Consider the following 27,878-nt stretch of genomic DNA (forward strand, 5'->3'; position numbering starts at 1 on the left):
TTGGACCTCAACAAGGTATCATTTATTTATCAACACGCCTTACTTGAAACTACATTACAGCTATCTAACGTTACTGGAGGAGGACATCAAACATATCCATTAATCGTTATCACACATCAATAACACGGCATTCTTTTCATTCTATAAAGTGAATATCAAATTGTATACTGATAGATTATCAAGATAAGGAGTATTAAATTTTTCCTTCATCTTCAATTATTAGACTAAAATATTTAATTATTTTCTTTTTATGTATTTATTCTTTCTTTTATTTCTTTTATTCATTAATTCAGTCGCTCATTTTTTCATTCTAATCTTCATATTCTTTATTAATTTTATTCTTTCATTCATTTTTAATACAATTTTTTTTCTGAGTTTCCTTCCATCCTTTTTCTTAGCCATCCTAACATCCATGCCTTGTTGGCAGACAGCCATTCATTCGTTTATTCATTTATTCATTCATTTTTATATTCATCCATTTCACTCATTTAAATAACAACAGTTAATTTCAAAAAAGACCCAAACAAGTTTTTTTCTCTCGTGTAGTCATAACCAATTACGGTTATAGAATTTATGCACATGCAGATATCTTGTCAGGAATGGCATGAAATACTGCACGCTTGAACAACATGTTTCTCCCTATTATTGCTGGGCTTCAATCAGCTGATAAAAATCTCTGAATCATTATCTCCTCTGAATGGTGGTCAAACACTGACCGCTATGTGCTGTCAGCCAGAAAGAATTTGATTGAAAACTCATAATTCAGTTGATTCTACATGATTGTTCTGTAGGAGACAGGAAATGAAGTCAAGTGAAGCCCAGCAATTATATTATATTAGCCCTCTCTAAAAACAGGAAAATTATAGTCAAACTAAGAAAGCTGTGAACACCTAAAGTATGCCTGGGATGTTAAATATGGTGTTCTGACCAATCGCAAGCAAGAATGAGTTCATTTCTTGTTAACTGTTGCATGTGATTGGTCAGAACACAATGTTTAACATATATTCCAGACATGATTTAGGTGTTCACGGTTTTGTTATTTTGAATGTAAAGTAAATGCAGTTATTTTGTTGGTTAAAATGTTATAGTTATAAAAAAAACGTTTGTTCTTCCCAATCAAATTCATTGTGTTTATTGTATTACTGCATAATAATATTAATTATTTATATATTTAGTTTGTAAAATGGTATGTGTGTGGCTATCAAATATTTATACACAATTAAGGCATTTTCATTAAGATTTAAAATAATGAGAGAAGGTCATGAACTAGTATAGTCAGAGAGTAGTCCTGACAGGGTTTTTATGAAGTTTTAAAAAATTAGAAGAAAATCGATCATGGCATCAGTTTAAGCAAGAGAATTGTGCTTAGTTACTTTAGGGAATTAAGGTACAATTTTTTATGGGGGGGGGGGGGGGGGTGGGCTGGGGGATTCACAGTAAACTTTTTTTAATGGTCGTTGTACGTAGCCCTCATTTCACACAGTAATTCATGACCCTCCTATTAATTGAGTCAACAAGGAAACAGCTTTTTCTTCAAAATAACAAGGCTTGATCCTCGACACAAATTCCAGTTTTTACTGATGACCCTAACTCCACTCTATTTTCTCACTTTCTCTACATACCTACAAATAAACATTGAACTCCACTAGTAGGGTTTTTAATTCATATGTACACTGTACATGTAAGAAAATAAGATTCAGGGGAAAACTAGGAATAATTGATTAAAAAAATGTTTTTGAAGGCAAAATATCAAAAATCATTGAATTAAATTTACGGGGTTTTTTCATTTTTCAACAAATTTTTGGTTTAATTTTCTTCCCTTTCAAACTTTTTTTGGTACTTCCATTATCAAACAGACAATAACAATACCATCCTAACACAATTAGTAAAACTCTAAATGTTGACATTTGATAGGAACAATGCAGTGATTGAAAAAGGGTCCAGTAATGAATTCAACCAAATTGATATAATAGATGCCCTGCTGTTATCTACAGTAAATAATAAACTATAGAATAACATTGTTAAATCCAGTCACGTACCTGTACCTTGTGAAATGTATTTATCTAAAAATATTCTGAGTATATATTCTCATAACTTATCTAATTTCTATAATTTCTATAGCCATTCCTTTTTCCTATCTTAGGACACATATTAATGAAGTACAGTCTGTAGAATAGACCTCCAAAAATTATACTAAAACCATGAAATCCTGGTTCAATTAAAATTTTCGAATTGACCCCCAAATTTAATAAACACATATATATTTCTATAGGGTTCTTTCTATAGTGGGTATATTTCAGTGTAAACAGAATATTTGTGAAACTTGAATTTGTAAAGACAGACATCTCTATCACCTCTAATCCTTAGCTTGTTCAATAACAATAACAATGGCAATCAAAAGCTTACCAGAAAAACAAAATAACTTGATTACATAGTTCATTAATTGTTTTAAGTTTAAGTGACTTTTTTTTAAAACAGAAACAATTGCTGACGTATATACTCCGTCAACTAGGAGTCTGACTTTTTTAAATGTTAAATAAGGAGTTATAAACAGTAAATAATGTACAGGTAGCAGTAGTATTAATATTTTGTGTATTTAATGCGTTTTATTTAGTGTACACGTAAGGAATACTATGAATTCTTAGTATAATCTTAGACTTGAATGTAGAGTTTGGCGGAGCTGGCGTGATTGGTCAAGCAACCAGTGATTCGGACTGAGATGAAAATCACTGCTCGAGTGGTGATTAGGAGGTTAGTGGTGATTATGTCATGTTTTCTAAAGTTTGCCAGAGCAGAAGTATAAATACTAAAACTTCTTTATTCTGAATTTGGAATTTTCTCTGATATTCTAAAATTATACTAAAACAGTCATTCCCCTCAGGCTCAGTAATTATGGTGAATTTTTACCTTGTTGCTTGAAGACTTGCAGCTCGGTAAATATTCCACCAATAATAATCACTCAGCCAGAGGTGAATAATTGTTAAATATAGACCAAGTGTGGGTTTTTAATAGGATCATACTGTAGGTTCCTAGTTTGATCTGATTATTATCTGCTTAATATGTACATGTAGGTTGAAACTAGGCTTTTTGGTAGGGTGATTATAATGTATTAGATATGTAGTATAGGTGTTGTTGTAAAAGTTAAATTTACATGTAGGTCATGATCAGTTTTTAAGATTTTATATATTCAACAACCAAGGCCACCCAGACAAATTTTCATTAAAATTAGCCAATCACGATAGAGTATTTAAACAATAGAATCTGCACAAATTCTCATATTTTTCCCTTAAAAGCATATATTTTATTATTTTGTGTTTGTATGATCAGGAGTGAACAAGAAAACAATTTAAACTCAGTACTAATAATGTGATTTGTGAATTTGATTTAAAATTTAGTTTGGGTGGCCTAGATAATGTTGCCACACTGTAAGTAAGCTGGTACAGATTCTAGCTACGATGTACAGTTGTTTATGTGCAGCCAACCTGAAGTATTAGTACACTGGAATTAAGACACTATAATATGCATTATAGCAGCGTTTTTTTTTCCAAATACACTCAGACACATGATATCTTCACATACACTTAGGCTAAGTTAGATTCGGAAAATCACACTATATATAGAAGTAATTTTTCCATCTGGACAATATCCTTAACCTCAAAAGCACATGACAATGTAATATTCAAACAAAGCTCAGACTGGTGTCAAATATATCAAAATGCAATCAGTCCAAATTATCCTGCCAGTCTCTGCTGATAACCAGCTTTAGGTATGCCTCATCCTTCACATATAATTTCATAAGTGAGGATAATTAATGGAATATTTCAACATAGCTTAGATTAAATGATACCTTATTGATTATTAAAAAGAGTTCTTATGGTGGTGTTTGACCTTAGATTAACACAGAATAATAATGAGTTTTGATGCATTATTTGGCTAGAGAGGCAAATAATGGTACATTAAGAGAATCGTTTTGGTAAAATATATAAATGATTATTCGACTTCAATTAACTTTAAATGATAAAATAAAGTTCATTCTTTTCCAATTATCCTCTTAAAGTACTCATTAAATTAACCCAAGTAATAAAGAATTTTCGATTTTTTTTCTTTTTGCTGAATATATATTTTATACCTATTACCGTTATTGCATCCAAATTTTGTGGAAATTCATCCAGTTACTGTATAAGCTCAAAACTCTCTCTGATGTTTTAAGATTTATCTGAAGATTTTTTTTGTTTCCTATATAGAACAAAGTACCAAATTCATACTTTATAGTTTGATTGAGTGTTTGTACTTAGAGTTTGAAGAATAAGGCGTTTACCAGTTAAATTTATTTGATAATAGACAGTCAACAATGCAACAAAATGATCGTTAAAATAATAAACCAATCATAAACAACAAGAATTCCATTCTACAGGGTAAATATTTGTTTGTATTTTGTTTTTGTTTTCAGTTAGAGGGTTTGACTTGAGCATAAAGTATATGTTAACACCAATATATTTGATAATGAAAGCATGCTAAGGAATCATATTTTTAACACTTATTTTTCTTACCTTAACAGCCACGCTTCTTTTTATTTGGACGCTCGAATTGCAAAGTTTTCCATCGCAAAGGCGAACAGTATCACCTGAAATTGGAATAGCAAATATTTTTTTCTAAAATGGTAACAACGATACAAGAAATTTTTAATCGTAACACATGTATATTCCTCACTTTTACGAACGTTCATAAAATATATAGAAAAGGAAATTTATGTTTTCAGTTCGATGCAAGAAAGAAAGATGTGATTTACCATACCAAAAACAGACATAAAGTCGAAATTTTCCTCACATGATTTTTTAACCCATTTTCAAAGATCTTGGCGAAGGGCCACACTATTGAGCATTTAAGACCAAAACTCTTTATAGTAAACAGTTAGAAAATAATTTAAAAAAGTAAATTCAATATTTTTTATAGCGTTTTACTTTGCTCAAATGCGGTGGACTACACGTTCGAATAGTTTTGATGTTTCGAAAGAATAGCTCAAATAAAAACATATTACACACATCATTGCCACCAAATCAATAACACCACATTATACTGTTCAATCAGTATTTCTTAAACTCTAGTTTCGGTAGTTAAAGAGCCGGTTCGAAGAAGGACGTTGTGTTGTCATATTTTAATTTTTTGTTCTAGATTTTTGACGAGTTTCGCTTTTCTACGCATGTCGAACTTCTTTCAACACTTTCCCACGGTAATAAAATAAGATCACACCACATAATATTCTCAAGAAGGGCTTTTTAATAGAAGGGATAAACGTAGAGAGAATTGAAAAAAATACAGACGAAGTTTAAACGCATTGGAATACATTTTTGATATTGATAAGGTTCAGTTGATTCCCATGATTTGCATACAGACGACGAGAGGCTTATAGAATATTGCTTTACTAACGCAAAAAAGGAAATCAATAAAATTTGATTCGCTTTATGAGACGAGCTATGATTATTTCTGCTAGTTAATCTGTACCTCGTGAAGTGGACACCGTTTGGATGTCTTAAACAATTAAAGTAAGAGAATTGTTTAGTGTACGTACGGACGAGAGGTCGTTTTTGGCTGAGTTACACGAAATCCCATAAGAAACTAAACTAAAAATAAATAAATCAAGAAGTTCGTGAGAAAATAGAATATTTTACCTTCGTATTCCTGATCAACATCATCACGTCCTGAAATAAGAGAAGAAACGGTGTGTTAGCAACTATCTTCCGCGGATAAACAAATTAAAATTGATGAAAGAAGAGTCTACAAGACATACGATTGGCGAACACTTTTACCACACAGGTACAGTCGTCAAAAATGGAAGGAAGCTTTGATCAAAAATGCTTTATGTAATTCGCCCGGAAGCCAAAACACTTCTAGTAGAATGCACTTAGAACTTGACTAACACATAAATCAGATTGAGAGATAGAGTTGTATTACATTTTTAGTAACACGAGAATATAGACCGTGGGACCTGTGTAAGTATAGTTTGAACTACTTTTTTCGAAGCCGTTCAAGTTCAGCAGAGAATCATGATTCTCTTCAGGTCCAAACTCACCAACTTCGGGCATATTTTACGAGTACGAATAATCTGGAAGCTTCGAACTTGATTTCATTCCACAATTGTTGTAAAACAAACGAGTTTTCCTTGTATCTCAAACAACGAGAAGAGCCTCAAAACAGGACTTGGATTTGGACACCACTTCAAAACAATCGCTACTCTTGAATATAGTTTAGATCCTTGTTGATAAAGAACTCGCTAATGCTTCCAAACCAAGGCCTAACCAATATAAAGCCATTGAAACAGAAATTCCAGGAGCTATTTCCTGGTAACACGGTCCCCAGCTTAATTTCTAAGGCATTTAGATAAGAAGAATATTATAGTAAACTTGCTATTAACGCCGAAGCGACTCGATTTACGAAGCGTGATCGAAACCGGCCGTGACGTCACGCTCGAAGCCAAAATAATCAGATGCATAAACAGACAGCCAATCACAAGACAACGATTTGAAGTTTATTTTCGTTTGAGCTCGTTGTTGGACTTCATTAAGCTTTGTTGCCAAGATTGTGGATTTTATACAGCTTACTATCTTAAAATGGCATAGGCAGAATAGGAGCAGACATAAGATAAATATAGGCTGCAAACATTGTTTGAGACAATGTTTAGCTACATAAGGCATTTGTACTGTTGTGTCCCGGGTGTTGTGTACCAAATTTGCATATCAATTCATTCTCTTCTGAATCATCGCGCTCCTGGAGCTCAGTCATATTCTCTTTATTCTATGAAATTTTTGAAAAAATTCTTAATCCAACTGCACATAATTAAGATATGTAATATAAACTGCTATTTATAAGTACTATTATTCCCTAATTAGTGTCAGTTAGAATCAAACGTAAAGTCAGGAATGTCAACACAGCCTGTGACGTCATAGGCACTTCAAGGCCTAGAATCACAAAAGGACGCAACGCCGTGACGTTAGTTTGCCTCCTTGATATAGTACATTCCAATTCTATAGTTATGATACAAAAACATTGTTTGCTATTATTTTAGCGACACTGTTGGTATATTTGTTATCGTCATCGTGTGTGTTGAGTACATTTTTCATTCAAGTCCAGTCGTCAATTAAACTACATTTAAGAAAACACTTTCTTTCTATATGGTTCTTCAGTTGATCGTTATTTTGAGAGTACAAGAACTTTTTAGTTTATCAGTGCCTACTGTTACCTTCTTAAAGTTTAATATTTATTACTATTTATTTATAGACATAAAGGCTGGAGACGAGTTAGTTTGTATGATTCCTGGGGGCCTGGGGAAGAGGAAGTAGATGATTGTTTTGTCAGTGATCTCAATGCCCTCTTCTTTCAAGATTACGGAAAGTGCTTCCGGTCTTCCAAGACCTTAAGGTAAGAAATATGAAAGGTTAATCATATTTCCTCGACAAGTAAAATGCCCACCCCCTCCCCTTCCCCCCCTCGGAAACCCTGCCCCTCAGGAAAAGTGTACTGTTTCGTGCTTTTATCTTTAGTTTTATTGGACATACAACATGCACTGAGCCCACTCTAATGAACTGCTTTATCAATCAAAGAACAGTCAACAAAAAAATGCTGGAAAATCCTCAGTTGTAATACGATCTAAAGATATTGAAAAGATATCTAAAAAACATACAAACAAGCACGCAGGAATGTAATAATATTTTACGTAATTCCACAAAATTAAACAACTTCCGAGCTAACAGGGGGCAAATCCATAGCAGCATAAACTCGGCTAGCGTAGCATCCGTACGTCTGTCTTTCACTATCGTTCCTTGATCACTGTCCATGTGTCTTCATATTTCAAAAAAACAATAGCTTACCATATCCATGACCAGTGCAAATATAATGGTATTTTTTCAGTCTACCTACAGCTAAAGCTATACATAGTAATTAAAAAGCAGACTCAAATCTGATATCCGAAAAGTAACATAGCGTGAATATTCAAATATTCATGCATTTTAGGTACCAGATACTGTTTTTTTTTTAAAGCCTATCGATTGTAGAATCAATACTGATTAATGCAATTCGAATATTGAACTTACTTTCAGCAAGTTTATCCACTGCTTTGGTAAGATGTGAAAAGTGGAGAGATTTCTTGAGGGAATGCAGTAAAGATCCTTTGAACCTTTCGGCGAGAGTCATCATATTAGCACTGATGGTGTTGTCGATATAAAATTTCTATGCAATCTACCTCGATCATTAAAAATTTATAATGTGTACTTTTAGAAAAATCTAGAACAGTTGGAAAATATTTGCTCTGAGTGTTGGGTCACTGTGTAAAAAGGCTAAGGCTTTGTCGCTGTTGGTCGATTTAGTCCTTTTCTCAACGTCCATGAATTAATCTTACTCCTGACATAGTATTAAGCTGCATGTATGTAATGTAAAATAAGCGATTCCACACGCTATTGGTCGATTTAGTCCTTTTCACAACGTCCCTTAATTAATCTTACAGTCCTGACATAGTATTAAGCTGCATGTATGTAATGTAAAGTAAGCGATTCCACACGACATTCTGTTTTAATTTTAGATATTTCATGGTTTAAATTTAGAGCTTAATAACTAAAGCCATGCCAAAAACAATACTCAATCGAGATTGCTTCCCTTTGCTCTTAGAACTACCATTCTATCAGTCTATCAAAGTCGTCCTGTCTCGACCAATCAGCGAAGAGGAAGTGTAGAAATTATCTCAAATGTTGGTCAGTAAGTCTGTCTATAATTTCACATGGCTAGAGTTTTTATGGTTTCATAAATTGATTACATGATAGGGATTTTTTCTAAAGCTTTTTTCAAGGGGAAAAATAGGGTTGGGCAGGATTCAGAATTTTTTCTCGTATAATTCTTCCGAGAAACGGCTGCATTGCTTTTGGTCTGGCTACGCCTAGAAACGAAGGACTCTGGGTAAATTCAACCGTTTCCTTTTTCGAGTCTTGATGCCTCTACTTACAGCGAGGACCTGGCACTGACACTATGAATCAAGCTACGAGGAAGGCTAGAATTATTTCAGGATCGTTCTTTAGCCAATCAGAATTGACTTTCTAAAAACATCATAACGGAAAGGTAACATTAACGTTTCTGATTGGTTAAACAAAAGACCAATCAGAAACCAGTGCGAGTGATATTCCAAGTCCCAGCCTTGGAGGAGACCATAAGGAATAAAGGCCCAAAAATGAGAAATGCATTTATTTTTTGTACCACTCCGATTGTGCACCTAAGAAAATCCAACGCGGTAAGGTTTGAATAAAGTGAAAAATCGTGGGAGGCCAAGTAAAAAAAATCATAATTACTCAATCAGTACCGAAAGTCCTGTGTGTTTGTACTAGGTTAGTGAGCTGGGTACAAGGCAGTGGAAAATATTCTTGAAGGGGGGGGGGGGGGGCTTGCAATATATGTTAGATAAACAAAAAAACTGTGTAAAAACAGGGGGTCTTTCCAATGTTAACCAGTGTCCAGGTGGTAAATCAAGCAATCAAGTCAGACAAAATTGCATGCAATAACCCGATAATTTTTCGTATTCAAAGTGCATGGTGCCTCAGCAAATTCACTACAAAGGTGCAAAGTTAACATGCGAAGGAATATGCGACTCTAAAATAAATTAGAAATAGGGAGTACTGATAATAAAAAGATTGACCTATAGGGATGGATAGATAAAAGAAAATCCCCATGGAGATTTTAGCCATTCCGAAGTTGAGGGGAAAACTGGAAAGTCTAACGCCGGGGTGTCCCGAACTGTTTTTCTAGAAAATGAAATTGAAATGCAGATTTATGACCATGTTGACAAGTTTTTTTTAAAATGGCGGAATAATGATAATGATAATGATAATGATAGTGATAATGATAATGATAGTGATATTGATAATGATAATGATGATGATATTGATAATGATAATGATATTGATGATGATAATGATGATGATAATGATAATGATGAGATGATGATGATGATGATGATGATGATGATAATGATAATGATGATGATGGTGATGATGATGATGATGATAATGATAATGATGAGGATAATGATAATGATAATGATAATGATAATGATAATGATGATGATGATGGTGATGATGATGATGATAATGATGATGATGATGTTGATGATGATTTAAATGATAATGAAGCTTCGTACAAAATAATTCTTAACTCGAAAACTAAAATAACTATGTAAGTAATTTTCACATCTATGTTTAAAAATATTTTCAAGAAACAACTAAAGACTGAAGGAATTTTTGAAGAAATAATTAATTAGCAAAGGGTCAAGAACTGAAATGCTACAGTCTCTTCTCATCCTTAATGCTCAAATATATATATATATATACATATATATTTTTCCAGAATGTTCATATATATATGTACATATATATATATATATATAATGGTATATATACACACATATATATATGAACATTCTGAGAAATATTCTCAAGTTAAGGACGGTTTCCGAGCTAAGATGATTGTTTACAGAATACTTTTCATACATTATACTGGAACGCCTTATTTATTTGTAATCTAAACTATAATTTCTAAGAATTGTCTCGTGAAAATTATCATGACCTCATTCACGTTTAGACGGAGCTCTCAATATTATGTACTTGAATAGATTCTTACTAACAAATTACGTTAAATCATTTGTGACTCTAATGAATCATCTTTACAAACGACTTGTAATTAGCCACGAGTGACAGGCAAACGACCAACACAAGTTCACCTAGATTACATCCCTACGAATTATCCTCTACACACTCAATAAATAAATGAAATATCACATCTAAAATAGAAATTGGTAAGATCTAACTTTTATCAATTCATGAATATCACTTCATAAGTTAAGAATCGAGTGCGCGCGAATTATTTTAGGCTATTAGACACTTTATCAAATAAACAATAAAGTTTAAGAAGACATTAAATAGTTTGCTTAAATCGACGGCTTATCTGCTTGAAAGTATAATTTACCTGTCAAAGTGGGGATACTTTTCTCGTCCTCAATTTTGTCGATGCTTATAATAATTTCTGTGAATTCGTCGTTATTTTGCTCGCTTCCAAACATCACCATCTTCATGTCAAATATGTGATTCCTTAGATACCAAGATCTACGTAATCATTGATCGCCAAATCCCTTAATTCCAAAAGTATTTTTAAGATCAAAAGCATTGGAGATCGGGACGCCGTCTTGAAATATTTGAAGCAAATGAACTGCACAAAACTGTAAACTCTGTAGAGGGAGCTATAGTACCGTAATGAGATATGCCAAAGTATTTGATACGTGCATGGGTGGGTAATAACAGATTAGCCGTATATAGGGGTTAGGAAATGGGCTCGTCTCGCATGACTAACACTTTACTAAACTGTGACTTCAGATAATTGATGAAGTATATCCGGTTCGTACGAACTCTGTACCATCATAACCTCAAAAATACCATCCTACGCTCTTTGTACTATATTGTTTGAAATATCGATCGATAAAAGGCCCAAGGATCGAGGGGTGTACAATAACTGTACTGTTTTTTATTGTGGTGAGGTTTGGCATGTTGACCTAATGCATCACAACAGAGCAGAGTCACGAGACAAGAGACTGATACTGGACTAATCAATTAGATTTTTTCTTTTACCCATTAAACCCGTATAATGTCTGCTTGATTTCTAATTTTAGTTGTTGTTGCATAACCTTGTAGATGGACAAACCTGATGTACGTGCCACTAGATTGGCGAACATGAGTTTAAAAATGGAAATTCTAATGATCCACTGTGTTTATATTACATAACGATTTATGGGTGATTTATGCAACCTGAAACTTTTTATTCCAAAGACGACTAAACGTGCGCATGCGCGCAAAACAAGTCCTCCTGACGGGTGCTCGTGTTACCATAGTTTCGACCATTTTCATCCGTCAATGCGATTACAATAATTTACTTTAGATAGGAAATTAAACCGAGTGTGCCCTGATCAAGATAAAAGACTAGTTTTCAGTTTCATTCTCACGAACAGCGACCTCTCGCTATGTAATATCAATAGGGGTTAATAGCCAAAAGACAGGTACCTTGAACTCGACTGATAGCTAGCTTACAAACGTGACATCTTTAGCTGTTATCTTGGAGATGCTGTGATACCAAGACAAAAGTATAAGATGGCTTGACGGTTTTTTTAAGTAGATTCAAACGCTCCGAACTTTTCAATGATGGAACGTTTGATAACTGACTCAAGTCGGCTAAGGTTTGTGCTGCGTTCTCCGTCAGCTTCAAGCAGTTTCGTCAAACATCTGATCATAGTTGATAGATGATATGGTCGACAAAACCAGAGCTTGGCTACTTCAAATGTAATATCCAAATGAATCTTTGTTTGCGAAAGTAAGAAAGGAGGACTGATGTCCAATCCAATATTTTGGAAGTGGGCAAGTCACATACATAAACTTTATTAACGTGTCGACAAACTTCTAGTATACCACAAGTAGCGCACTAATCGGGGACATTTAAAAAGAAAGGAAAAGTTGAAGGAAAGATATGGTGAAGAATGTTGAAGGATATACAGTGACAGAGACTGATAGAGATCAAAGCAAATGTGGGAAACAAATGTGGAGGAAGACACAGGCTTAGAAACAAGGGATGAAGAGGAAAAAGTAAAAGTAAATGTTAGGGAGTGTGGCAGTGAAAACGAGGAGGTGGTGATGGAGGGAGAAGTGAAAGGGAAGAAGGAAATTATGATGTCACGTGATGAGGAAAACATCTTTGCAAGCAACGTGCTGCGCCAATTCCATGTACAAACAATGTTTACGAGTACTGTACGTGCATATGGTTGTTGCGATGAGAAATAACAAAAAAAGGGGTGTATAAAAGCAAGACTTCTCACGCACACATTACTTCTATTGCTATGTAATCGTACTGGTCCGCTTTTTAAAGTCATACAAACAACGATGTGGTCTTTCTGAGAACAATCAGATTAAATGTCAATCAAAGATTTCAATAAAGCTCTTGTCTTGGGGTCGCTGCAAGTCTGATGGAAAAGGACTGCAAAATGGAGTTCAGTCCCAGAGAGTACAATCAAATTAGACGTCAATTAAAGATTTGTATAAAGCTGTTGCCTTGGGGTCGCAAGTCTGATTGAAAAGAGCTGCAAAATACGTCATTTTTACAGACTTGCAAAACCGTACTAGCCACGTACTTTTGTGTTAAGAAGATTAATATCGCGAAAAACAAACAAGCTTCACAAAATTTCTCATCACATTCACATTTCAAGTCCTAGCCTTAGCTTAGCCTCCAAGACTTAGCATAACAATAAAATAATCAAAATGTCACGTTTTTGGGCACAGCGTGCCTTGCGAGGATCTTTCAAACCAATTTATTTTTAGTCTAATTTTGGATCTCGAGTCTTAGGGATTCTATTAATAGCCAATATTCTTTTTATAGCTGTTTACAATTCTTCCTATTTTAAGTCACAGTCATTTCTGTTTCTCCCGCGCACGCCCACGTCAAGTGGGAACATTCTAGAAGCTTCCGTAATCACTGCTAAATTGCCTTAGAACATCAGTTCTATTAGTTTAAAATTCGCGATAGAAATGGAGTCCAACAATAAAATAACCAATCTTTTCGAAAACTTTTAAAACTGTAAAAAACATGCACAACTATGAACGGATATCTTATTTATTTATTGGCTCATGTCTTCAAGCAGGCGGTGAAGTTTAGCTGAAATTTGTTTATTAAAGGATGGAGACAAATTTGCCTCGGCTGGGCTCATTTCTGAATACTGCTGTGCATTGTAATATTTTTCCGATATCAAAGGGAGTCGGTCTCTCATGCTCATGAGACCATGGACGTCAGTGGCGTAGGGAAGGGAGGCAATGCTTGACTCCACAGGTAACCCATGCTTGGTTTCTCTGGTGTCATGTTATAAGTCTTATAAGGAAATGTATGAGGATTCTTCAAAAATTTCAATAAAATCACTGAAACGTGAAATAGAGCCTCCAAATTTTACCTGATCATTGAAAAATAGCACTTCTTTCGCTCTGTGTGGTTTATTTTTTGCGATTAACCCGTTTTGGGGATTTTTTCCCCCACCAGTAAGAAAGAAAATTTGAAGACGTACAAGGTTTTAAAGACTCGTGATGGTACGCTGTTGGGATCTCGAGTCTCCAACCTTCTCTTATTTCTTACTGGTGGGGAAAAGAATCCGAAAAATGGGCTAAATTCAAAAATAACCACACAGAGCCAAAAGAAGTGCTTTTTTCAACGATCAGGTAAAATTTGGAGGCTTTATTTCACGTTTCAATGATTTTATTGAAATTTTTGAAGAACCCCCATACATTTCCTTATAACATGACACCAGAGAAGCCAAGCTTGGGCTACCTGTGTTGACTCCAGATCAAATTGGAGTTTACATTAGAAGTAATTACGTTTTCCTTTTCTTCCGCGGAGGAAGGAAAAATAGAGGACCGAAGGAAAAACCCTTCGAAGGATAGAAGAGAACCAACGAGCTGATTCTACCCACGTGTGAGGAAGGGTGTGAGAATCGAATTAAAAGGTAGGGTAGCCGTGGTGAGAGGCGGTGAAAGTGATAAAATTCCAAAGTTTAAATTTTCCGTTAAGGCTGATAGAAGCGGAAAATACTGGAGATTCTGAGTAAACAAGACTGCCTGGCTTCTACTAACTCTAATTCCAATCAACCTAAGAGTTTTTTAGGGTTTATCAGCATTTGAAGGATTTTTGTAAGTGAGCCATGACGTGCGAGAAGTTGTGTAATAAATAACGAACTCGATGTTTTTTCCTCTAAGAATCCTGTGTAGAAACTCTTCCGTCAGTCGAATCAAAAGAATTAGTTTTGGGCTCGCTCTGCGAATAATGAAGCAATTTAAGTGGGTTTTTTTTTTTTTTTTTTTTTTTTGGCCGGAGCAGAAAGTCCGTCATCACAGGTAGAATGGATCGAGTTTAGGTCAAAATGATAGCCAGCTCGCTTTCTTCTCTCAAGGTTTCGCTATTCAGTTTCCCTGACCTAAGTATTTAGTCATGATGACGTATTTGTTGTCATCCAACATGACGTCACTTCTGGCTTAAAACACTTCATTTTAATTCACTTTCCGCCGTTGTGGTTTCCTGATTTGAAGTCTCAGCCTAAACCCAACAAACAGAGGCGGTTCTCGGTGAAATGCGGAGAAGAGTTAAACTTGCGGAGACCAAATGGAGCGCGGGCTTTGTAATCGGGGACTCCGATCTTGTATTACTAGTAAAATCTAATAAGTAATACCTAAGCACGGTTTATTTTCATTGTACGTAAAACTTTTCTATTTTTTGTTTTAAAACACTTCAGTCCCTGAAGCCCTTGAGCAATTTTCGTTTGAAATGCGAAATTTTTTAGTGACCACGTTTACTTTATTGGACATTTTGGCGCCTGCGTGCTGTTTTTCAGCCCTGTCCGTTCCAAGCCCAGGTTCCATTCGGTCCTCCGGAGATGACCGAATCCAGCTGCCACTGTCTCAATTATTGTAATGTTTTTAAAATATCGCAATGAAAAAACGCCAAAAATAGCTATGTCCACTGACTACTTGTATGGGCCTTACACGGCGGCCATATTTATTGTCATGTAAATAAAACCTTCGTTTAACCCGCATAAGTTTACTCTCAAGCACCTAAATGTGAGACTATGCGTGGGAAAAGCTATTAATCCAGTCAAAATGGCTGCCAAGTGAGATCAGAAACTTCCGCAGACCAAAAGAAACGCAGGCCCTGGGAACGAAGAAACAAACACCAGCCGGTAAAAAAGAGTGACGTCATCCTGGGAGGTATTTGTAGTATAGGATATTTCCTCTCAATCCTCATTGACCATTCATTCCGCTCAAAGCTCATTATCTTTTGACATTTCTATAGCTCGCCTCTGAGACACAAATCGAATTTGGTTTTCAAATTTTTGTTTTTCGTGTATAATTTTTTCAAAAGATTTATCTAATTGAGTTGCGTTGGGATCTGCCTCAGAGGAAAATTTGATTCTTCAAAAATATAGAGATTATTATATTAATCCTAATGAAAACCATTATAACTGGCCCTAAGGTCGAAAATATTTTCGAAAATAAATTGCATTTCGCCAAGATTGGTGATAAATATTTATTTTATCGCTTAAAAAAAAACAAAAATTATATTTTTTAAGTTTATAGATGTTGTGACGAAGTCTTTTAAAAAATGATTCAAGCTTCAGCTACTCGAGATATTTCTGCAAGCTAATTACAAAGAAAGTAAGAATAACGTAAAATGAGAGGAAATCCGGACTTTAGATGTACTGAAGATAGTATTACCATTGAGGCTCAACACTGAAAAGCTCCTTATCTGATAAACTGATTGAATAAAACACTCTCTTCATCATAACGATGTGGTTTTCAGCGGAACTTTGTAATTATGAATATAAGCTTAGATACTCATTCTTACGCATAAAAATATCGACAACAATGACACAGTATTCCACAAATTCAAAAGCCAATACTCACCCCAACAACCAACTAAATAAATATCAATAAAGCACATCCAAGGAAGTCGTTAGCAGTAGGATTGAGCTTCACTTCGTCCGTCACCAAGTACAAAGATTTTCTTGTAAAATATATCAGCGATTCCGTGGTATGGTTTACTTCCGAGTACGGTATTCACGAGAAAAACGATCAAATATTCCTCTTATAAATTAGAAATGTATATTTGCATCTAAAAACTCAATACTGTAATAGCCAAAAAACGTATTTTTGAGCTCCTAAAATTGGTTGTCTGGAAGATTACTGGTGGCGAAGATCATTTTCGCGAAAATTTTAGCAAATCCCGGAAATGACGAAAATTCAGACGATCGATCGATAAATCCTCAAACCGTGAATAGTTTTCTAAATAAACATATGTTCGTGAGTTGCACCTGCGTATTTTCTTTGCTTTCAACAAACCACAGCAGTCGTGTTGCGGTCTGCAAAAGTTATTATGTTAGCTCTTTGGTCGGAAGATGGTCGGATCACCGGCGGCTTGGAAACCCATTTAGTTTTCAAAATCTGCCGTCGTGTTTCACTATCGTATCCATGGAATCAGGAAAGGAAGTTTTCGTAAATATTAATAGCTATAGTTAGCATGGTGCAATATTCATTTTGACCATCATCAGTGTCACTGTATAAAATGTGAAAGTTTATCACTTTCTGCAACCGTTTCAACCCTTTTTTTAACTGATTTTCTTATAATTTTTTTTTTCAAAATGGAAAAGTTTTAAAGCCATGAACTATAACATCCGCAGTCGCACAGTACTTAACACTTTTATACTGAAGTAGGAAAATTAATTTCCTCCTTCAGTATGGACCTTATCTAGATATCCTACTTCATACATACGTTATTCCCAGACAGTCGGCGTCGTATGTGAGTGGAATTGCTGTGCCTCGAGGGTTTTTCTCATGGCTTTCCGGTTTTCATCCCTCGGCAACAGAATCAAATTCTAGATCAGTTCCAATTGGAAATCAGGAGTTGAAGAGCCACTCTGTGGAAATGCACTGTTAAAAGCCAATTATTTATAATCTATTTATCATGATAATGATTATTATACAATATACTCACTATCCCGCTTCTTGGCAGAGCGCCTTCAACCAATACGGCATGATATCGTGTGAACATTGACATAATGAATGTGTTATCTTTAGGTTTTCCTTCAGATATTACCATTATCATCAGTCAAGTTCACTCAAGGTCACGGCAGAGATTGAAATACATTTTGCCATAATTTTCAAAAGCAAAATTAAATCTTTATTCTTTTTACAAAATCCTAAAACGATTATTGTATTCGGTTTTCGCATGATATCGTAAATTATCAAGACCTCGGCCGTTTTATCCACCTCCGCCTTCGGCTCCAGCAGACGGCACCATCGTCATCGTCATCGTCATCGTCATCGTCATCGTCATCGTCATCGTCATCGTCATCGTCATCGTCATCGTCATCGTCATCGTCATCGTCATCGTCATCGTCATCGTCATCGTCATCGTCATCGTCATCGTCATCGTCATCGTCATCGTCATCCTCATCGTCATCGTCATCGTCATCCTCATCGTCATCCTCATCCTCATCCTCATCCTCATCCTCATCCTCATCCTCATCCTCATCCTCATCCTCATCCTCATCCTCATCCTCATCCTCATCCTCAATACTACATTAATATAATAAAAAAGTTATTGTATGACTACGGATCGTCACAGCATACGGCACAAACCAATCATAGCTCATGCACACCCAATAGACCCATCAAACCCAATAGACCCTTTTCGAGTTCCAAATTACCCGCTGTGTTCCTTGATTACAGACTCATTTGCTCAGGCTTAGCCTCGATTTTGTGAAGAATGTACACGTTTTCCAGTCAAGGTCCGTCAAGTTTCAAAGTGTTCGTATTGTTGAACTTGTGCATTCTTTACTTTACCATTGGTATTTGCGAGTAATTAGACACTGATTCGAGGCTTAGTCTGAGTAAATGAGTCTGTAATCGAGAAACACAGCGGTAATTTGGAACTCGAAAAGGGTACATTGGTCACGTTACTGTCATCAGTGGTCACGACCGTGCCATGTATTTTTCACAGTTTATCTCACAGTTTTACTGATGAATAGAGCGCACACCATATACATCCGTGAAATAGTTCTAGCGAAACAATAGAAAACAAAAGAAATAGATGCATTTAGTGCTATTTAGTTATTGTGCTATTTCACGGATTATATGGTTATATTGTGAAAATTAGTTCAAAGTTTCGTAGATCTACTGAGGTCCAATGAACTCAGTTACTAATTTGTGCAATTTCTTACAAAGATTTTCACGGATATATGGTATGCACTCTACTATCAATACTGTCATTATCATCATCAACATCATCATTATTATCAGCATATTTGTAATAATAAAGCATGCATGTTATTGCATGCCAGGGCGGCATATGTATTGCCAGCAGACATCAATTTTCTTCAGCAAGAGATATGAAAAAAGAATGATTACTTGCCGAGTTTGCGAGAAGGATGCAAAGCACTTTGTGTCAACAATATAATTTTTACAATGCAAACAGCTAAGAGATTTGTCATTTTAATGTTAAAACACGAGCACAAAGTAACCAATGCAAAACTAATGTTTTGATATTTTTTGCGCATGACATAAGAAGTTAGAAACACCTATTTTTTACGCCACAAAATTGAAATCAAGATCTACGTCAGTGACTATCAGTCTTTCGTTATACAGAAAGACAGAACTGAGCTGGAAAATGGAAGGATGCATAATCGTTATCGCAATATACCATACAAATAGGTGTTCTTTATGAACTGCCGATAAGTGAAAATAAAATAGCGCAGCTCACTGATTCTAAAAATAGCTTAAAGATTCGGACAAACATTGCATTCTGTTTAACCGCTACGAGGATTATACGAACCAATTTTATCATTTTTACTTAAAGTTACAATAATAACCCATGTAAACTAAGATCAACTGCGATCGGCTGTGAAAATTATCTGCTGAAAGTAAATTTGTAAGTTCGTTTTTCCGAATTTCGCCTTTGTCTTCGTTTTTATGAAGTCACGGTTGCGCTGCGCTATTATGATCATGTCAATATTCTTCGTCGTAATGCATGTAGTATTCGCGAAAAACTGTAATATAAAAGTCGTTCACTGCCTTATCAATATATCGAAAAAAATTTAAAAGCATAAACTGAATGAGTCCTTATTTTCGAAACTGTAAAAGAAGATTTTTGAAAAAGGAACTCAAGAGGAGTGTGAGAAGAGTAAATTAAAGCTCAGTGCTGACGGAAGTAAAACACTAGCTGAATGTCAAATGAAGTAACCATGGCTTTTTATACTATGAACCCCACTATGAATAATTACAAATAAGAAAAAGATTATAACAGAAAAAAATAAATCCTCTTAAGATCGTGAATCCTATGAAGCCTGTTTTAAAGTCTTTTTTCTAGTTTCCTTGAACTCGGATTTTCGACAAACTCGAGATGACAACACACTAATTAAATTTTTTTTTTTTTTTTTAAATAGTGAAAAATTGAAAAAAGACATTCTTGGCACGAGCTATATCTAAGCTTAAATTCAACTTAAAATCAGTTTGAAGCGGTCTATATCGTTCTATAACTAAGTAATGTTTGAAATTAAAAGAGAACACAGAACGTGTGTGACGACTTGTTTTTATTTTAAAAATTCGTATACGTATCTTATTATTGTTTTTTTCCTGTTATCATTTACCTGATAGGGAAGGCAGCAGTGCTCTGCAACGACCATAATAAGCAATTACGATTTTCTTTAATCAGTGCTTATCATTTTCAGCCATTGCTTAATTTGCTATGGATAATAGTAACACGGTTCTAGGCAATTTAATTTTATGATTTCTTGTTTTCTTTTTTCCGTAGCTATCGACGAAAATACACACTATTCGTACATAGAAAACTTACGAAAACGTAAAACAAATCAAATTTGTACTTACTTGTGCAGATTCGTAGATAAACTTCCTCGACAAATCCAAGAGAAATTGCAAGAATAAGCTCCATTTTTGCCCTCAGTTGTCAAGAGATAGCATTTCTTGAATTTCAATCTGTAGAAAACAGTAACAATCGCTAATACGAAGGTCTGATAGCGAGTTTTGTATTCGGTCACGTTAAACCACCACCTACAGGGATGTTTCAATCTTTATGACAATGAGTTTTGCATTTTGGTGTAAGATTTTGGTAGATATTGGAATAGGAATATCTTTTACTGCACGTACTATTTCTCCTTACTTAATTCTGAATTCCAGCACCGAGGTTAAACATTGGACTCAAAGTTATCTCAGTGAAATTCAAACCACAAAATTGTATTCAAGCATAAAGAATCACAGCTCTTCCCGTAAGAGATTTGATTGTTAAATCAAAACCTAAAGGTTCACCGAACATATAGGCTTATTTTTGTCAGTGATTTCCTGTGCAGGTGTCATCGTGTTGAGCTGATGAGAGGAAACCCAAAAATACTGAATATTAAAATTAATACTTTCAAGTTCTTTTCACAAGATAATGACAAACTAAATCAAAAACAAAACACTTAGGCCAGCGCCAAACATTTGCTTCGGGTTCATTTGATTTTTTCAAGAAAGTTTACGTCAAACGTTTTGTAGCTTTGCCAAATTACGAACCACATTTGACATCTATTCGTAAGGAATTATAATTAATTGCTCTTTGTAAATGTACTAACCTTGAATATTCGCAATCGTTATTGTAGTTTCCTCATGACCAAGCCAGGTTTATTCATTTAATAACATAGCACTAGGTATCTCTGATATGTCTGCAGTTCCTTTCTAGCAGTTCCGACAGTTTTTTAAGTCATAACGATAAAAAATGCAATGGCTTTCTTTAAAGCTCTTTTATTAGTGCATCAATATTGCTCCAGTGCCGTATTCCATTATACTAGTTCTTCGCTCTCTACACGATTAAAAAAGGCTTAGTCAATAAAATCAGACTGTAAATGACAAGAACTAGGCAAATATTAGCTCTTATTCAAGTCCTGAAGATAGGACAGTTCGGAAATTATTTTCTTATTTCCTTTTTTGATCTGAATTTGATTGGCCGGAAGTGAATAGGAAGATGAAATTTGGTAGGAGGATTCGAATAGAATAACTGAATGTAAGGCGCAATGGGTTTCAGGTACGTGGTATCACTCGCTTGATTATCGTTCCTTTGTTTACTGGTATCGCTTGCACGAGGTAATAAGGACACTCAATACTTAGATTAGTTAGCCTGTGAACAGCCTATGGGAATGGGAGAGGAAGGGAGGAGAAGGGAAGGATTTACCACTTTTACTACCACTACCACTGCCACTACCACTAGCACTAACACTAGCACTAGCACTAGCACTACCACTGCCACTACCACCACCACTACCACTACCATGCACTACCACTACCACTACCACTACCACTACCACTACCACTACCACTACCACTACCAGCTGAGCCAACCAGATATTGGTAGATGATGATTGAAGGAAAGGGGTGTCGTACACTGATTATAATGGGATCAGGGATCAAAAGTAAAGGATGGACGTGTAGGTATAATGTCTGTGAGTGTGCTGTAACAGATCATACTATCGAAAACAAAATAAACAAAACCCACTTAAGTGAAAAAACTCAACAAAAACAGACGACAACAATGGGCCTTTCCTGGAAGGCTACACATTATAACCCTGCCTTCTTTGAACAAATTTCTCCAGAAATGGAATTATATAGAAGTTCAATGATAATCTTGATAAAAGTTTTGGAAGAAAATTTATGTCATCAATATGAGATCAGGATCACTGTTTTTTAATTGATATATATAAATATGAATATATATACTGATATATAAGTATTTTTGCTGATTTTAATTCTTTGCGTTGGTCTCCTTCTGATAGCCGGATTAAAACACGTTTATTAATGATGATAATAATAAACTGCTATATTTGGAAGAAACGCGGAACTGCTGCTTTTATTTTCCTTTTTTAAAGTTCAGGGGGATTAAGGAAAGCCTCTTTTTTCTGTTAGAGGGTTGGAGACATGGGAGTTCTTAGTAAACGTCAATTAAACTTCCCTTTCACTCAGTAAGAAATTCATGACTCTCCTATCAAGTCAAACAAGGAAAACAAGAAAACAGCTTTTAGGTAACAAATAAAAAGGTTCGACCCTCCACAAGGTTCAAAATTACCCTCTGGAGCCTCAGCCCTCCCCCAATAAAAAACTTACATTCCCTTAGGGGAATAAAAGTAAAAGTAAAGTAAAGTACCTATATTTAACGTCGTTAGTTCCTTCAGTTGAAATTCAACTGCTATCAATGGAAGCCGACGGTGCGCACTTTACCCCCTCTCTCCATCAGTGCTCTGTTTTAAGAGTATTTAAAGCTGAAGCTACACGGATTAGAGAGAAGTCGAAACAGATGTGGAGATCCTAAGGATCGAAACGTGGACCTCAAGCTTTGAAGGTCGCGCACTAACCAACTGAGCTACGCCTGCAAAATAATATCTGCAAATCAATGAATGTGATTACTAAGGCAATCGAACTATCGATAAATGTGTTGAGAAAATGTTGTCGCGGTTAAAAAAGAAGTTCTCGTTGGGAACCAATAAGGAAATCGGGCCTGCAGGCACATCACTTCGTTTAAATGAAGGAAATTTCGTCTCCCCTCCCTCCCCTCCCTCTCCTCCTCTCCACTCTATCCATCCTCTCCTCGAACTGTTATCAGCATTGCCCGGCTCGTCCACACCCAAACATCCATACACTAAAATAGTACAGCACGTTTCGACTTACTAGCTGATTTCTATAAAAGAGATACTTTAGTTGACGAAAAAAGTTTCTAGAAAGTCTATTTTTCGAAAAAGAGTTGTCCCCATGGTAACCATGCTCAGTTCAAGTATGAGGAAAATATAAACTTGCGAGAACAAACTATACCTTGACAACAACTAAAAGGTAGGGTTTAGGAATGTATGCAAATTAATATCGGACTAGACGTGTTGAACGGGCTACCACTACTGAGGTTGTTGGTCACTGTAATGTGATAAAAACACGCTGAGAGCTAGCTGTAGAGCACAAGAGGGTTTATCTTGCTTTTCAAGTGCTCTACAGCTCCCAACATGTCTGGCTGTCTTCTCATAATACACGGTAGCCAGCCAGTTCGCGCGCGGAACTGAAACATATTTCACAATATATATAACAAATAAAACAGTTTTTCCGTGCTCCGTTCAGTAAAGCCCCATTTACACTAGTGATTTTTGCGGCGATTTTTGCTGCGATTTCTTTGCAATTTTGTCCATAACAAATAATGGTAAAGAATTTACTTGTAAAGTTTTTTTCAGGATACCAAGATTTTCCTAGACGAATGTCTCTTTTGAATGAAGAGACAAAATATTTCATATTTCCGAAAATTGCCACAAAAATCGCAGCAAAAATCGACGCAAAAATGGCCAGTGTAAACGGGGCTCAATAAGTGACGTAGGCACAAAAGGAGCGTAAGAAGAAGCACGAGCCGTAGACGAGTGCTTCAAACAATTCTTGAGTGCTTACTGAACGGAGCACGGAAAAAAAACTTTTTATTCGTTTTATTATAAAGTTACTAATTTTATTTCGGTATTGAATTTATTTACGCAAAAAGAAAAACGGTTGCAGGATCTAGCAGCACTTCGCGTGCGCGTATGACGTCAGCACTGTGCCCCGTTTACTAATAAAGCACAGTTTTCGACCAATCAGCGCGCACGTACTATTATCCTAAGTATATAATAAAATGAAATGTTACGAGAAAATGATAGGTACAACTAAATAATTTCCTTTTTGAAATCAAAGAAATCTTACCAGACACATCACGTCGGGATCTTTAATCGAAAGAATTTCTCCATCCCATTCCCTACCCTCCCCTCCCCTCTCTTCCCACGCTTATAGCCAAGCATTACCTCTTAGCTTTTGCTCACACCCAATTAATATAAGTATTAGGACTACATGCCAGTGTCCAATTTGGAAAAAAATGGATGAAAAAAATTCCGAGGACTGACAAAATTGGAAGAGGCCGATAGGTTGAGACCAATTTGGCAGTCAGAGGAATTTTTTGAATTCAATTATTTCCAAATTGGACAAACATGTAGTCCTATTGCTATACTACTTTATTAGACTGATTACATAAGTTATAGTTTTTCCCTCGAAAGAATGCGAATGGAAACCATCCAAATTAATCCTTTGAAAGAGAAATTGAAAATGATACAATAAATGCTTATTTGGGATTATAGAGTGATGATACAATTAAGTCTGTAAACACTAAGTTGATTATAGTGACTCAATGAATTTTAGGTACGTAGGAAGGTACTGCAACCTGCCGTGAGGTTGTTTCTGAGGAAAAAAAGTTCAGTTTCTATGTAAAGTCTATTTTCAAAAAGTAGTCATAGAAATGGCAGCGCTCTTCAGTCCAATAAATGCTACGTCTATTTTAACGCCAAGTGTTTGCAGAAAATGGAATTTCATGCAAAACATAGTATTTATAACTTGACAACTGAATCTGTTCAAAATTAGTTGTGAATCCAATATAAGATATAATCGAGTTATTTTTGATTTCGCTGAGTTTCAGTGGTAAACAAGCTGGCTATAAAAGCAGCTCGAAACAAGTTTTTTTGTGAGTTATTTGAAGCACCAAACACAAGCAGTAAAGATGTCTATCAAGCTTGCCTTTCTTCTTCTTGTTGGTTTGATCGTTTTGGCTGGAGCCCTGCCAGCAGAGAATGATCAACCTGAAGTGGACTCAACTGACTTGCAGGACTCTGACGAGGCGTTAGCTGCTGGTAAGATGTCGCGGTTTATCAAATCAAATAAGTGTTTATAGATTTTTATACTATTAATGATTTGTTTTAATGATAATACTAAATAATGTTTATTTAATTACAATCAATTTTTCGATCTTCGCGGTTTTTTTCAGGGTTTACACGAGAAATTATTCGTAGTTCATTCGGGGATTCGCGTCTTCAAAGTCGATCTTACTGCCCGTGGGGGGGGGGGGGGGGGGTACTACCACCCCAACTTGGGTAGGGGAGTGCCGCCAGGACCTCAAAACCCTGACCCTATCCCAGACCTAAAATTTTGATTTTACATACCCTACCCCAGACTAGAACTAAGAATTGTACACCCTATCCCAGACTAAAAGACGGAAAAGACGGTTTTTCAACAGATTGCAATTAATATTTACTAAAGTTTTTATTGTTTTTGTGCAAGCAGAAAGCGTAGCCTATTCGCGAGACAAAAATGACCAAATCGTTAACCCTATCCCAGACTAAAATGATACCCTATCCCAGACAAAATGTCAAAAAAATGATACCCTACCCCAGACCCAAAAGCCGAAAAACCATACCCTATAGGGCGGCACATACACGTATAGCAAATATAGGGGAGTACCCCCCCCCCCCCCCCCACCCGGGTCTTACTGTCGGTTCGAGAATCCCTCCCCACTAGGTAGGGTTAAGCGTTCGGACTAACACTAAGAACGGCTGTAAAGGAGAGTAAGTTGACGTCGCCGTCGTAGATTTTGAAAACTTTTAAACTTTTCTACTATGTGTTTTACTTCATGGGCTGTAAGTTTTGCAGATGGGTTTGTCGAATGAGATTTAACTAAAGGGAGAGTGTGCTTCACTTGACTAAAAATAGCGGCGAATTATCAATATTCTGAAGCGACTATACTGGTATTGTAACTATATTCTGAAAAAAAAATTTATCAGGTTTTTTTAGTTGGTAACTTCAATTTTTTCAAAATTTCATTTCACTGATAGAGTGAAACGCCTTTACTAGAAAGAGAAAACAAAGGGAGTACCCCCCCCCCCCCCCCACCCGGGAGAAGTGGTCTTTACTGATCAATCAGAGAGTGTCATTGTTGCGTAAATGACAAGCCAATGTGGAAGTTCAACCTTATCGTAAGTTACAAATACTATAACAACGACTTAATTTCTCCTCCCCCCCCCCCCCCCCCTTCTTATTTCTTTCAGACCCAGGATCCAAGAAGAGGCCAGTGTATTGTGTTAAGTACTACAAAAGACGACGTTGTTACAAGAAGTGTGTTTACAGCATAGTCAAGTACAAAAAGAAAGTGCATAAATGCTTCAAGCTTTGCTGCGACTACCTTCACAAGAAAAAGTACGTCTGTGGCTATTGCTACCTGAAGTGTGTCTACGGCTATCCGTGTAAGTGGGTCTGCCCCTACTATTAAATGGCGGTCGCTGAACAAGTCAAATCAGGGCTAACATAAGAAGCTTAGATAAATATCTAAGAAATAATTGTGATAAATGTTCACTAATATTATCAGACATTGCGAGTTAATTCAAGCACTAGTGTCGAATATTAATTAAATAAAAAACGTCAAAAACAAAAGCAACTTTCATTTTTATCCTCGTTTATTTTGGGGTTTATTTTATTACCAGGTCACCAAGGGTTGAGGTCACAGGAAGCCCAAACTGTGAAATTGAAATAAGAAAGGAAAAGAAAAAAAGAGAAATAAATAATTGAGAAATAATTTTCTTAAGTACAATTGTTTACTTCTTTAGTCTTATACTGTCTCTGTTATGGTTTTGTTTCCAGTATTTCTAGAATTTTATTGATCAAATACTTTTTGAGTATAATCTAACGAGATATTCAAGTTGGGCTCCCTTGTGGCAGGGTTACTCAGCTGGTTTATATTCCTCATAAGGGATGAGGGCAAAACAATTGTCGCCTCACGGGACCCGATGTAAGGGGGAGGGGTGGTGTTACCGGTACCCACCACCTCTGGAAGTGAAATCTTAGATTTCGTCCCCAAATATCTCCAAAACTAAAAGCCGAATCACGGAAATGAATGGACTGTCTGTCTGCATGTATGCTAAAAAACATATTTGTCTATAGAAATTGCCACTACACACCCATAGTATCAAGCATTTGAACAGGAGGTCTCTGAGGGGGGAGGGGGTATGTATGGGTACCCACCACGTTAATTCATAAAATCGGGTCCCTATTTTGAAACATTGTCTTGACCTCGTTCCTAAGAGAGGTCAGCGACAGTATAAGGTCATATTATTAAAAGAAAATCAAATGCGATCTCGTGAATATTACTAGCGCAGTTTAAAATCAAGATTTTCATTTCAATTCTCGCTCATGCAATTTGAAAATCGTCATTTGAAGCTGCACTCGTTATATTTTCTTCAAACTTCACTTGAACCCATTCGATTTCCAATACAAATTCACCTATAAAGTTTAAGGTCTTTGTAAAAACCGAGGATTGACAGACCGCGGAATTGCGGAACACGCGTGAGCAAAACCTGCGGAACAGTCTCAGAAAAATATATTTCAATGCATCTTTATGTAGGAAGATATTTATATCCA

General features: G+C 35.8%; 2 protein-coding genes across 8 annotated transcripts in view; one reads left to right on the forward strand and one right to left on the reverse strand.

Annotated features, from left to right (window-relative positions):
- The window catches only part of LOC116299870 (uncharacterized), a 48,138-nt gene extending 31,611 nt beyond the window's left edge, over nt 1–16,527 (reverse strand). For 2 of the 5 annotated variants that reach the window (XM_089037220.1, XM_089037218.1), the window contains exons 1-3: nt 10,999–11,314; nt 5,670–5,699; nt 4,551–4,624 (exon numbers count right to left, since the gene is read on the reverse strand). In XM_089037220.1, the coding sequence (XP_088893346.1) occupies nt 4,551–4,624; nt 5,670–5,699; nt 10,999–11,104 (210 nt within the window). In that variant the 5' untranslated portion in view covers nt 11,105–11,314. Of the gene's footprint in view, nt 1–4,550; nt 4,625–5,669; nt 5,700–6,070; nt 6,432–10,998; nt 11,315–16,508 lie in introns of those variants that run through there. The other 3 variants (XM_089037219.1, XM_089037221.1, XM_089037222.1) reach the window with 3 other exon arrangements.
- Nucleotides 1–26,894, forward strand: LOC116303254 (uncharacterized). 3 transcript variants are annotated; one of them, XM_089037223.1, is made up of 5 exons: nt 2,705–2,751; nt 7,276–7,416; nt 8,659–8,741; nt 25,111–25,321; nt 26,513–26,894. In XM_089037223.1, the coding sequence occupies exons 1-4, from the start codon at nt 2,720–2,722 to the stop codon at nt 25,263–25,265; spliced, it is 411 nt and encodes a 136-aa protein (XP_088893349.1). In that variant the 5' UTR covers nt 2,705–2,719; the 3' UTR covers nt 25,266–25,321; nt 26,513–26,894. The 3 variants fall into 3 exon arrangements, 2 of the variants coding, with proteins under 2 accessions (XP_088893350.1, XP_088893349.1); XR_016121191.1 differs by lacking the exons at nt 2,705–2,751; nt 8,659–8,741 and adding an exon at nt 1–15; XM_089037224.1 differs by lacking the exons at nt 8,659–8,741; nt 25,111–25,321; nt 26,513–26,894 and adding an exon at nt 8,094–8,475 and having other exon boundaries at nt 2,618–2,751.
- The last annotated feature ends 984 nt before the right edge of the window (nt 26,895–27,878 follow it).

Source organism: Actinia tenebrosa, unplaced genomic scaffold, assembly GCF_029948245.1.
Source record: "Actinia tenebrosa isolate PJP-AT-01 unplaced genomic scaffold, QUT_ActTen_1.0 PGA_scaffold4__44_contigs__length_22323623, whole genome shotgun sequence".
Taxonomy (NCBI): Eukaryota; Metazoa; Cnidaria; class Anthozoa; order Actiniaria; family Actiniidae; genus Actinia; species Actinia tenebrosa.

What these genes read in the sequence shown, in the direction of transcription:
- LOC116303254 (XM_089037223.1), top strand. Translation starts at nt 2,720, where the DNA reads ATGAAAATCACTGCTCGAGTGGTGATTAGGAG. An exon ending in GCTCGAGTGGTGATTAGGAG is followed by an intron (nt 2,752 to 7,275) that starts GTTAGTGGTGAT and finishes ATTTATTTATAG; the next exon opens with ACATAAAGGCTGGAGACGAG. An exon ending in AGAAATTATCTCAAATGTTG is followed by an intron (nt 8,742 to 25,110) that starts GTCAGTAAGTCT and finishes GCTGAGTTTCAG; the next exon opens with TGGTAAACAAGCTGGCTATA.